General features: G+C 42.5%; 1 protein-coding gene across 1 annotated transcript in view; it reads left to right on the top strand.

Annotated features, from left to right (window-relative positions):
* The window catches only part of LOC147683443 (uncharacterized), a 212721-nt gene that overhangs the window by 148773 nt on the left and 50433 nt on the right, over positions 1-13515 (top strand). Inside the window, exon 5 of the mRNA XM_086942531.1 lies at positions 1180-1278. Coding sequence (XP_086798657.1) covers positions 1180-1278 — 99 coding nt within the window. The remainder of the gene's footprint in view (positions 1-1179; positions 1279-13515) is intronic.

Genomic DNA, 13515 nt, shown 5'->3' with positions numbered 1-13515 from the left:
GGCTCTGTGCGTTTGCCATCGTATCATTCAGGGGACGTGTCTGCCCTATCTGTCTACTCTCCAACACGCCAACTGAGATCGGTGGGGACGGGCCATGTGTGCGTCCCTGCCATTAAGAGAGTTAGGATGGGCGGCCACTCTTTCCGCTTTTTGGCAGCTCAGCATTGAAACAAGCTCCCGGTGAGCCTACGGTTGGAGGGCTCGGAAGCTATCTTCCGGAAAAATCTGAAAACTTATCTTTTCCCTACAGGATAGGCAGGCTGGGCCAGGCTGGGTAAGGGTTGTGGCAGTTTTGTACCGCAGTGCGGGGACACACTGGCCTAGTGTAACCATGCGCTCTATAAATGCATCTATTATTATTATTATTATTATTATTATAGTGAATCTAGAAAACACAAAAGCAGCACAAGTTGCTGCCTTATGTTAAACTCCGCGTGCGGAAGGCGTTGCATGGGTGGAGCGTGGGTATTCCCCCCATCAATTCATAGTTTTTGAATCATTCCCAGAGTTACTAAGACTAGTAAACCTGGGAATGCGTTAAAATGATATGCCTTCCCAAGTGAGGCATAACAAGGAGAAATATGTTTATTTCTCCTCGTTATTACTTCTTTCGAAAGATCAAACTGCTTCTAGGTATTGTTTCTGTGCTGGAAGGTGTCCCTTCCTGCACAAGAATAATCCTGGCTGTAACAAAGGCACTCTTGCACCATACCCAAGGGTGCCTGTGTTGGTGCTTGGCAGCCACAAGTGTGCCAACGTGGAGAGATAGAAGGAATGCCTATATGTAAGTAATTATGGCATATTTCTGCTGCTCTCCCGATTTGTCACTGTGCAGCAAGTCGCTTTGCTGCATTTCACTGCGTCAAATATTAGTGAATCTGGGCTCTCTGGTTTAATCTGTTATAGCTTAAATGTTTTGTTGCACAGTCCTCTCATATAAAATACAAATGATGCTGTATGTATTTACTCCTGCTAGTATTGCAGATGATGATAACAATGATGATTATACCTGTTTTTTAAACAAATTCTTCCATTACCCTGTCCATATTTTTGTAGGGATTAGAATTTCTGGTTGGTAACCATTTTCCTTAACATGTGCTTTTTAGAAATTAACCATGTTCCTCAATGTAGCAGGACACTGCTGAAGATGATCAATTTACATTTTTCTTCATTGTGCAGTTACTTGGATTTCTGCAAAACATCAAGTGCAGTCAATCACAAGTTAATTGTGTTACCAGTACTGGCTATTACAGCAGATTCATGATGAAGATGGCCCAGGTTAGTTTGGTAAAGTTATACTAACTGGTATGTTGACACAAAGTAATTCTTAGTACATAGTATGATTTACAGAATGACATTGTGTTTTATTATATCTCAAGGAGATTCCTTATATTTGTGAATATTTATGAATAATATTGTTAATGTACTTTCGGCATTCTGTGATTTCCCTAACATCATCAATAATTATGGTCATATTATGATTACTTATACTGCATCAATTTTATCAATGTTCTACCAGATTCCCAACTCTGTCAGTTGTAAAAGAACTTACATACAAGTAGTGCGTGAATGAGTGCAAACACAAACCGCAACCTTCAGACTACCTTTGTCCAACCTTATACTTGTAACCTACCCACTTCACCCTTCGGTTCCTTCTTTGATGCCACCTGGATAAGCCAGGCTAAGTGTTACAATCCCTTCTGTTATACCACAGTGGTACTGAATGTTGTTAGTTTCACTTACAAAATGCAAATGTGTGTTTTTATGGATCATATTTCTTGGTGGATATTGTTGGTGGATTTGGACTCTCTAGATGTCAGTGCCTTTCCACATCTAATGCTGACTATTGGTAAATATGGCAGCTCACTGGAGTCACTGCTAGGTTTGTTGATCATACACTTTTACATGATCACTGTTTTAAACAAATAATCAATCTCTGTTGTCACTTTGAGAAGTGGACAAGCGGGAAATAGACCGGTTATTGATCAGAAGCTCTTTGGGTGACCCGTTCTTTGGGGAGTCTTCCCTAAATGTTCCGATGGAGTTCACATTAGTCAAGGAAGGCACATCTTGGGATTCTACACCAAGTTACCCTACAGCCTTGCTTAACTGATACCTCCTTGGTTTGGTTTTCATGCCACACCTGCAAATAAATGGTCTTAACTACAGTTTTATGTCAATGCCATATTTGTTCACGACACTTAAAGCACATAATTTTCTCATTTGCGAATACAAATGTGAATGTAAACATTATTAATGGCAGAGAATTGTGATGTGCATTAAATGTACCTCATGGGTTTAGTATTTAAAGAATATTGATGTATAGTGGTGTAGACCATGACCATGGTTCACATCTGAAGGCTTCAGTTCTTGTACGTTGACACTGTGCCTAATACATAAGGGGGTATTTTAGACATATGTTTAGTGTGCTGAACAGACTTTTAGTGCACCAAATATTTTTGAACAGACGCCTTTTAGGGTTAACAGGTCTATAAGGAATCTGGGTCGGGGGTCCCAGGGCAGACAGGGTTTACTGGGCCACTACTGTAACAGCTAGGGTCTTTTCCCACAGGTTCACCAACTGGGAGCTAAGATTCCCTTTTTAGCACTTGAACCTCAGGGCAGCTACGCAAGCCGGTCTAAAGCTTGCTCCAGCAAGCCTGATCCCTAACAATAAAAATAAAAGAAAACTCCCAATATGAGCTTAAAACAACATGTTTAATTAAATTCAAGAATACAGGCTTTGTCAGGGTATCAACACAATAGTTAAAGTCAAAACATAGAGTCATACACAGTGCAAATCAATATTGAAATACTTCAGGATAGAACTAACAATACTTGCAGACTCAGAGCAAGTTAATAAAGTTTTCGTTGCTCAGCGTTATGCAGTGTGTAAGTATTACTTCTATCTTTAAACTGACTACAAAATTACTGCATGCCCTAACAATAAGAAATCCTGCATGACAAAGCCTTATTGCTAATTATCATAGCACAAAGAATGCTCCAAACAGTGCAAAACTCTTTCAGTGTCATGTTTTCTCTCCCTTGGAAACCTGTGGGAGTTAGGGTGATAAACCAGCATTTTTGGGAGAGCTCATGTGGGGCTCTGTCATTCCCCTTGTAGCCCTAAGAGCAAATAGCGATCATTAGTACTGGCCCTGCCCTTCCTGGCCTCTTCTCCTTTGCACATTTTTCACAGCCCTCTGACACACATTTTCACACACATGCATTATCTTCCAGCTGTCCCAGGCTTTCCTTTTTAGGTTTCGCCTGGCGTCCGCAGGCGAAATCTTATCTTGGGACAGTATGTGCCTTTGTCCTGCCTCTCACTTCAATTGGCTAGCTCCATAAATGGAGGCTAGCCATTGGAAGAGAGATCTGTCCGTCATTGTCCGAGGCGATCCGTGGGCGTTCCGGTGATTTTTCCCCTTTCCGCCCCTTGTAGAAAGTCATTGCGGTGGTGGGCGGTGTTTTTTTCTTTTTTAGTTTTTTTTGGGTCATTCATCCAGGCCGACCGCCGCCGGAAGAAGTCCTGGTGAGTGCTCCCCTCCCCTGGTCCGTGTGCCTGTTCCTGCGCCCCCTCCCGCTGTCCGTGTGCCGTTCCCGCCCCCCCCCCTCCCGCTGTTCGCTGTCCGTGTCTCCGGCCCCGGCCCCACTCTGCCTGCCGTGTATTGCCACTAGGCAGGGACAGCCCATGGGTGCACAGGGAGCAGCAGAGCTGCAGCAGCCAGGCCAGCTAAGCAGGCACGGAGCTCAGAGGCGCACAGGGTAACTCCACGTCTTCGGGTCCTCCTGCACAGCACCTCGATTCCTTAGGACGGCGGCTGCGGTGACTATCGCACACTGTGATCTTGGTGACTTCAGGTCTTCAGCCCCTCCTGCACAGTGCCTCGATTCCTTCCTTTATTCAAGGTTTCATGCAGCATGAGGCTGTGCTGTGCTTAGGGTGGCGGATGCGGTAACAGTTGCACACTGTGACCTTGATGATCCCAGGTCTACAGCCCCCCCTGCACAGCACCTCGATTCCTTTCTTTATTCAAGGTTTCATGCAGTGTGAGACTACGCTGTGCTTAGGACGGCGGTTGCGGTAACTGTCACACACTGTGACCTTGGTAACTCCAGGTATTCAGCCCCCCTTACATAGTGCCTTGATTCTCTTCTTTATTGAATGTTTCATGCAGTGTGAGGCTGCGCTGTGCTTAGGACGGTGGCTGCGGTGACTATCGTACACTGTGACCTTGGTGACATCAGGAGTTCAGCTCCCCCTGCACAGCGCTTTGATTCCTTTCTTTATTCAAGGTTTCATGCAGCGTGAGGCTGCGCTGTGCTTAAGACGGAGGCTGCTGTAACTGTCGCACACTGTGACCTTGTGACAGGGTGCAGTGTGTGCCACGAAGCCGAAAGTGGTCAGCGCTTGAAGTGCAGGTGTGTGTGGGAGGGGACGAGCCTGGGACAACGGAACTCTGGGGACGGCCTCACTTCCTCATTCTATCCAGGTTTCTCTCCATTGTGTCGATACTCCAACCCCCCCCCCCCCGGCTCTCAGGCCTGTCCAGCTCCCTGCTCTCTGCTCTTAGCAGTCTCTTGTGTGTAGGATGTCACTGGGTGTCTTCTGTCGTCTCTCTAATTCCCCTCTTTCTGTCCCTCGGTTTCTTTTGTTTTTCTATGTAACGGTTTTAAATAGCACCAATGCAGCGCTGCACAACATGCTTTTGCACCCTACCAGCTGTCTCATGCTATCTAGCCCTATCTTTTTCTCTCTACCCTGTTTACCCCTTTTGTCTCTTGCCCTACCCCAGCAGGTAACATTAGCCCCATAGCCTCCGCAATGCGGAGGTCCCACAACCTCCAGGGGGCCCCCTCCGGGATTTTGCAGGTGTGGCAGGCCAGTGCACTGAAAGCTCCGGACAGGGTCCAGAAAGTGGGTAGCCCCCTAACCTTTTGTTAAGCCGCTGCTCTGCCCACTCTTCCCCTGAGCCTCATCCCAGCCCATGCTCTATGTATCCTGTGCAGTCTCTCACTGACTTACTAAAAATATAAAAATAGCATAATTGTATTGTAATTGCATTTATATAGCCATAGCTTTACTATACAGTTGATATTCAAAATTATAATATGATCTAGTTAGTCAAGAAGCAGCGATCTTTTAGGTGTCAGGTATTGGTGGGCATTGTTAGAAGGTGTTTTCATGGTGAGGCATGATGTGGACTTCTTTGTGCGCTATTGTTGTGCGCTGTTCAAGCATCAGCTTAGAAGTGACTACTTAATTGTATTTAAGTGCTTGTTTAACCTACCGCCCCATAGTATTATCATTCCATGTTAGCATTTTATTTTCAATAGCGCTTTCTATGACGAACGAGGCTTCGGAGCGCTTTCTAGAGAATTGAGTAAACAGCTAAATCTTTTTGTGCTTGATTGGTAGAATCTGCGTTTTATTGGGTGTCTGTGGGCAGTATTATGGCATGAAGCAGAGAGATGTGAGAGGGGCAGAGACACGTTTCCAAAGTGCTAGAAATACAAAAACAGTGCAAGTACAGTGGGGCAATTTAGAAAAATCACATGCACACCATAGTCCCTGGCCAAACCCAGCCTACAATCTGGCCTTGTTAGATACTGAGAAACATCCTAATATCTTTAAACACATATAATTAACGTTTTTACAGTGCATAACATGAAGAGAATCACCTCTTGTTGTTCCCAAATTTGCCAGTGAAGAAACACGAGGCACTACGCTGCAGGGTGGTCTGCCCAGGATCATACAATTTGGGTAAACGTGGACGCTGGGATTTGAGCCTAGGTTTTCAGTTGGCAATATTCAGCCACACGAGGTATCTGCACAGTCTACTTTTGTAGAAAAAAAGACATTGCTTCGTGTATTAATGAAGTGTGAGCGAGGTGCTGGGACTGGGTGTAAGCAGGACTGCCTCCTACTGTTGTATTTCTATCTAGGACCCTAATTCAATATTCCTGATTTATGCCCTTATGTGGTTATAATAAATAATATCCTTATAAAGGCATAAGAATCATATCCATATTTAGTCGTAGCCCATGCAATCCAAATTAAGCAAGGCTACTTCGCCAGACTCCTAGAGAGTACAACGAGTTCTTTAAACAAAACAAACCTCCAGCAACCTGGGAAATCCCCATGCTTCTGTTTTGATTTGTCCTAGAACTCCTGCGAACACTGAAAGAATGGCCAGTTCTTAGTGACATCTTTATTGACGTCTTATGTCCAACCTTACGTCAAACCCGGCACCATTCAGGTATAAATATACCAACGTTGCCTTAGGCAAACACACGGTGGTTTGGAGCAGAGCGGCTATCTACTTGCCGGAGAGCCCAGCTGATGCGAGAGCCCATGGACGCCGCCCCTCCCTTTTGACGCACTGAGAAAGACGCTGTCTTTTTCTCCAGCCGAGAAAATCCAGCTCCGGTGTTTTCAGCCGCCCTTGCGGGTTTCTGGGATATCAAGTCCTGAGAAAGAGATACCAGACCTCCTGATTTCTATTACCCAGGTACGGAGCTGACTAAACCCTTAACTTAATCATTGCGGCAGCTTTTCCCGCTGTACGCGGCAATTTTGAAATTACCGCGTTACATGGCGAGCTCAGCTCGTCATGAGCGCACTGCAGGTTACGCTCATGACGAGCTGAGCTCGTCATCAGCCCCGAAGGGTTAAAGAGAATTCTTGACTCAGATTCTTGGCAAAAACCAACTTAACTTAAACTGCACCTTACTTACTCCTTCCCGCGTATTAGGCTTAGGTCAGGTAACCGGGGTAGGCGTATTTAGAAGCACCAGTTGAGTACGTTAGTCAATGTATTTATGTATGTATATATTTTAACCATTTTAAAGTATCATATGGCTAAGAAACCATATCAATGCTTTTACTGTATTATTTCATAATACTTCTTTTACTGTATGCACTTTACTTTATGGTAAGTATTGCAATTGTGGCAATTCATTTCTCTTGCATGAGAAAGAAGACTGCTCAATAAATAACACCTTTTATTGAAAACGCCCGTCTCTCTATTTCTCTGCACTCTGGTGAAACTAAGTATGCACAATTGACTGAGTGAAATAGCTGTCTATTGTTTTCACACGACTCTAGAGATACACTCCTATTCTGAGGGAGCAAAGTTGTCATGTTTATGGTTGTCAGAAGCTAATCCCTTCTTGTCTATCCAGGGAAGTTAAACTCCTCCTTGTTTATTCGAGAAAGTTTCTAGTGACCTCTGAGCTAGCTGGCAAAACTAATGAAGTCTAATATAGTCAGTAGAGACCTAGTCGACCTCAGTCCTACGTCTACCCTGCTGTTTATATCATTCCAATGCGCAGAGCCTATTGGAAATATAGGAACTACACTACATGGGGCCCAACTTTTGGTAAGGCGATAATCTAACGCAAGACACTAGAGTAACTCAGTCGTGCTTTTTCACACAGAACCCTTTTTCCTGTAAATACTCCAAAAGACGTCTGGAGTGGGTAAAAGGTTAGAATCCGCCGAAACTTAGTAGGAAGAGATTCTTATGTATAGTTTTTGGTTTAGTCATCGTTGAAGGATACAGTGTTCCAAAATATTGTGCACCTAATCTTTGTTTCCCTTGAAACTTGATCTGCAACAAAAAAAACTTTCTGTCAGTAAAATGCCTGACGGAGACAAAGAAAGAGATGCTACAGCGTCTCAACTGTTGTTGGATGACACAACTATCCAACAGAATGACCCGAATGCTATAAGCATTCCGGCAAATATGAGAAGAACTATAACTATTAAACTTATAGAAAATGGACTATCATCACGAGGTGGTACAGTCATATTTGTGGTAGAGGCCCATGAATATCGGCAGACAGAGGTATTCTATTCATGGATACACTTTCCAGCAGCAAACGCTGTAACAAAAGAATTCCACTATTACAAAATAGAGGAACCTCTGGATGAATACACTCCTTTCGAGGAGGTTGAAATCCCATTAAATTACCAAGACCACCTGCTCTGGTTTAAAGGCACCCTAAAACATAAAAGTCACATCACCAAGCTCGATCCACTAGGTAGACCAGGAGCCACGTGGCCGGTTCTAGCCAGCTACACACCACATCCAGACATTGATAAAATGTCAGACCGGGAACTTTTAGCCCAGCTAAAAATACTAATTAAAATACATAGACAATTGGTCCAATATGTAATGCGGACTTCAACAGTCCAACCAGCAATTAACATTCCACAGCTGATCCCTCATCAGGGGAACACAAACAAAATTACACCACAGAACAGCAATCATGTCTTGGTAAAATACCCTCAAAACGGGAACAAATTCCATTCTGGTTAGCACAAAAAATCACTCAAATACAGGCAGTATTTCCTGATACTACACCTACTGAGAGACACAAAATTCTGACTATCTGTCTTCCAATGGGGATCACACCACATGTGGAGGACTGTGACACTTGGGGCACAGTCTTTGCTTCCATTTACACAAAAACACATGGTGTTCTGTCCATGGCGGTTATACCAGATGTGCTAAGACAGATTCAAAATTAATACAGTCCAGAACCTACTTTAACTCTGGGTATGAAATTACTGAAAGACTTCAAGTAGGTCTCGGCTATATTATTAGCCAACATAAAAGGAGAAGCAGCATCTGTGGCGATCCGCCAGAAACTGAAAGAAACAGATATACCAGAACAACCTTTTGAACTTGCCAGAATCATAGAAAAATCCTATGAAGAACTAGGTAGAGATAGTTTGGGTGGGAAACCAGTAAAACCCCAACTAACTGAAAATCCTGAAAAAACTTTTATTAAAAATAATCTAAATACTCCAAAAAAAGAGTTGGGATGGTAATAAACAATCCACTCCCAAAGAAAAACGATTCCAGTCCAGAGGAAGGTCTCCTCAAAGGAGAGAAAAATCTCTGGACCAAGGACACAAGTCTCCCCAGAGGGAGCCCTCTGAGAAAAGATACAACCTTAGAAATAGGGATAATCTGAGAAAACTTGACAGATATCAAGATAATGATACACGTCCCTCTCGATCTTTTCAGACTTGGTCACAGAAATCAGAAAGAAGAGGACGGTCAGAACACAAGGAAGAGCACGTCAAGTCCAAAGACAAGGAACCTGCTCATCAAAGTAAAAAATTACAATTTCCAAGACAAAAGGTAGCCAGCATTAAAATAATTAAACATGCCGAGGATACTGAGGACACAACTGAAAAACGGAGAGTGAGCTCAGACAATGCTAGGCAGCGCAGCAGGAGTGACCATAGCTCGAAAGATCCTGATGAATCTTCTGGAGACAGTGGACACGAATGAATACATTCAAGTGGAAACTGCAGATACCAGAGTGAGCAAACCTCATAAAATATACAAAATAACACTGCGTATAGAGAGAGACAAGACTAGGAAAGTAAGGGGTCTCTTTTGGGATAACCTTTCGAAAGGCTATGACATCCTGTTAGCTGAGAAAGACTGGCCACCAGAGTTTGTCAGGGAGTGCCCTCATGGCAAAGAAATGATTATGCCTGCCTTCTCAAATCATATTCCAATTCATAAAAAATATACATTAGCAAGAAAATGGGCAGTGGACCAAGCTCCTGTGTTATATAAAAATCATGTAGGATGGGAAGAGGACTCTCCTCCTCACAAAATCCAGTTAAAATGTCAACCCACTGCACAAAGGCAGTACCCAGTTAAACAAGACGCTAAAAAGCAAGTCAGGGAGATATTAGATCAACTTGAATACCAGGGTGTGATTGAAACATGCACCTCACAAATGAACAATCCTTTGTTCCCTTTCTCCAAGCCAGACGATTCATATCATCTAGTTTTGGACTACAGACACTTAAACTCCTGTTGCAAAACATTTGCAGTACAAAACTCACACAGTGCAGCACTAATGAATAACATCGTGCGCAAAAAATATAAAACGACATTAGACATCTCTAATGGATTCTTTTGTCAAAACATTGCACCTGAAAGCAGGTATTTGACCGCTTTCTTAATAATGGGGTCGCAAATAAACTTCTGTCGACTCCCACAGGGTTTCAAGAATAGCCCAGGATTATTCTCAGCAAGAGTAACAGAGTTACTACAAATATATGATGATGAAGCATTATCTTATGTCGATGACATCTATCTCACAGATGATGACCTGGATACTCACTTGAAAAGAGTGAACACCATAATACTTGGGTTCGCAGCTGAGGGTTACAAATTCAACTTTAAAAAGTCACGAATTGCCCATCTGACTGTCCTATTTTTAGGATATGAATTATCAAGTGAAGGCAAAAGCCTAGCAGACAACTTCTTAGAGAAGTGTGCTGTACTCCAAGCACCTAAAACGCTGAAGAACTTACAATCAATACTAGGTTTCCTGAATTTCGGAAGAACATACATTCTAAATTATGCAGAGAGGGTTAAACCTCTCTATGAATTAATAAAACCTGATTTCAAACCAATTAGTTGGACTCAGAAACACACAGAAATTTTAGGATCATTGCAAACAGACATGTTAGCTCAAACTAAATTGCAAACTCGTGAAAAACATACGCAACCTTGTAATCCGAGTCATCACAGGAAGATGCAGATTCACGTACCTGACCTCTAATGAGGGAGAGACGGTACCAATAGCTTACAAATCACACTTGTACACACAAGCTGAAATGAAATTCAGTTCTACAGAAAAGATTCTAATAGCTGTTCAAACTGCTGGAGCAAAAGAAAGAGCCCAAGCCCAAGGCAGAAGAATAACTGTTTTAACAGCAGAATCAGCCCTTCAGCCATTAACTAGTCCACTCAATTTGACTGCAGTGGCATTAGATCCAAAATGGATACAATGGGAAAGTTCTCTTGCTGCAGAAGATGTGAAATACAATTTTGACCCGAAAATGAAAAAACTAGAAAATCTAGAATATGAAGAAGAATATCCTCTGCCAATCGAAATTCTGCCTCTCGAACAGTACACATGTGTAATCTACATGGATAGATTTGCACAACACTACGATGTAGAGGAAAAATCCTACAACGCAGCATGCACGATTGTTAAAGGTCGCTGGCGCTTTGGTAAATTCAGACCATTAATTACCAAAATTGAATCACTCAGAAAATGTTCAGCTCAGCGAGCTGAAATCAAATCTTTAAAGATGGCGCTTTAAAATGCCGATCGTGAATTCCCGACACTAATAGTGTGCAATTCGCATTTCTGCGTCAGGTCTTACAATAATGACTTGCAGAACTGGGTTCAAAACGATTACAAAGATGACACAGGTGCCACAATAAAGCATAAGAAGCTTTGGGAACAAGTAGTTCTTTTGCAGAAAGAACTACAAAAGACTCACGTGATACATACACTGAGTCATCAACGTGATGGCGTTCACGGTGCAGGGAATTCATTGGCTCACAGATCCACGGCGGAAGCAGCTCAACCGGATTCCGTAGCCACAAAAAAAGCGCTCAGAAAAATACATAGACGGGGAAACAATACTGGCGGTAAAAGCGTCTTTAAAAGGCGACTGTGTAGCATTACCTGTGAACTATCCACTCAATTATACATACATAATTGATGCAAACTCCGTTCCTTTTGCTCAAATCCCTGGAGTGGGGGATAGAGTAATTCCAAACACGAACAGGAGAGTCTTTTTAATAGCAGACACACACATGGGATTGGGTCTAAGGCACCAAGAGATCAAGGAATCTCTGAAAGAATTACAATTAGAATACTAGTGGCCGGGGATGAGCCTGCAATTTTACAAATTTGCAATGGGCTGTCAAAACTGCAACAGAGATCACAGTTGCGAACGGACCGGAGTATTGCCAGGACCCTTCTTTTAGAAAGCATAAGGCTATCTATACTCAAAAATCCAGCCGGAGAAATGGGTCCCATTTATGTTTAAGACTAGATTCACTTAAAATGTAGACACCAGCGCTCGGCTGACGCCAGAACTGTTATAAAAGATTTGCTAGTCTTTATCGGCACATACGCAATTGGCATGCTACATTCTGACCAGGGTCCTGCGTTTAGCTCTAGGGCTTACAAGGAGGCCATGGCCAGCATGGGCATTGCATTGCGGTACTCTTGTCCCTTCCATCCTGAGGGAAATGCGGTAGTGGAAAGAAAAACCCGGGACATAAAGCAATCTATAATGGCGAGGGTATTAGGTTCGGGTGATGGGTGGGTCCAACATTTAACAAGTGTCCAACATAGTCTTAATAATCTGCCAAGAAATTCTCTAAAAGGTCTCAGTCCGTATGAACTATTGTTCGGTCAGAGAGAAGATCGCGGTTAAGAAGAAATTTGGGCCTTCTTACAGAAAAGCAGTACCTGTCTTAGCTGTTAGCGGAACAAGATCAGTTGGACTACTGCCCCTTGCTGGTAAAAAGGAGAACCGAGTTGTATCCATCGACCTGGTAAAACCACAATCATGTGGCCAATAATAAGTAGTAGGCCCAGTGGACTCCCAAGTAATCGCAGAGTACCAAAATTTGTTACAATACAAGAGGTTCAAACTGAGAGACTAATCACATTCGATAAACCTCCAGTGAATAAAAAAGGACTATGCAACAAAGCCATGGAACTTATGCCTCTTGAAACCCAAATTGCAACAGTTCGTCAAGAAACACCAGTCTACAACGATGTAGCCTCAGACTATGCTAATGAAACAAAGAAAAATCCAAAAGCAAATGAAAATCCGGAAGCAATTCCAACAATTGACAGAACTGCATCTGGCTACTTCATCAATTTCGATGACTTTTCTGATGATCCAAGTGAACATGAAGAAACGTCAGCAAAAAAACCCAAAAAACTTTCAAAGACAAAGTAACTGAACTCTTTCATCAACTTAAAGAAACCTATCTGATTTCTCCATGGATTGAATTTTTCGATTGTGTTAGGTGTACTTTTCCTCCTGCTTTGGCTCATCATGGTTCTTTGTTTGGGAAAATTAATTGAAGGAAAATACAGTACAATGGACACAGCAAGTCAGAACATCAACTTGGTCCTAAAGCCTCACAAGTCATCTCACATCCAGAAAAGAGAACTATCATTAGTGAACGTCACAGCCAATCAAATACCCGGTGGAGTAGCATGGGACAGAACTGAATTTGACATTTTTGGCCTGATTGAGCTCTTGAAATATCCACTTCAGTTCAAGGTTTCATTAAGTGACTTTGTAACACCAAGTACTTTTTCTGATGATTGGGACTTTGAAAATATTAATAATATGATGTCAGATTTAGTAATGTCAGCCAAATTCACAGAACATGATTATTTACAGGGTTCATTCAATTATGAAGAAATGTACTGTTATAATGATTTTGGTCATCACTATTTGCATAAATCTGCTCAATGTAGAAATGTTTTTAATTATAACCAATGGGAACATTGTGCAACGCCACCTAAAAGCAGCTCGAAAACATTTTATGAGAAATTCCCATACTTCTCAGGGTTTAACACAAGTGATGCAGAAACATTTTATTTTAAAATATTAAATAAGACAGGAATGAAAACAATGCTGACAAA

This window comes from Lissotriton vulgaris, chromosome 11 (genome assembly GCF_964263255.1).
Source record: "Lissotriton vulgaris chromosome 11, aLisVul1.2, whole genome shotgun sequence".
Lineage (NCBI taxonomy): Eukaryota > Metazoa > Chordata > Amphibia > Caudata > Salamandridae > Lissotriton > Lissotriton vulgaris.
Note: the sequence above shows the minus strand (reverse complement) of the source record. Positions and strands in the feature narration are given on the sequence as shown.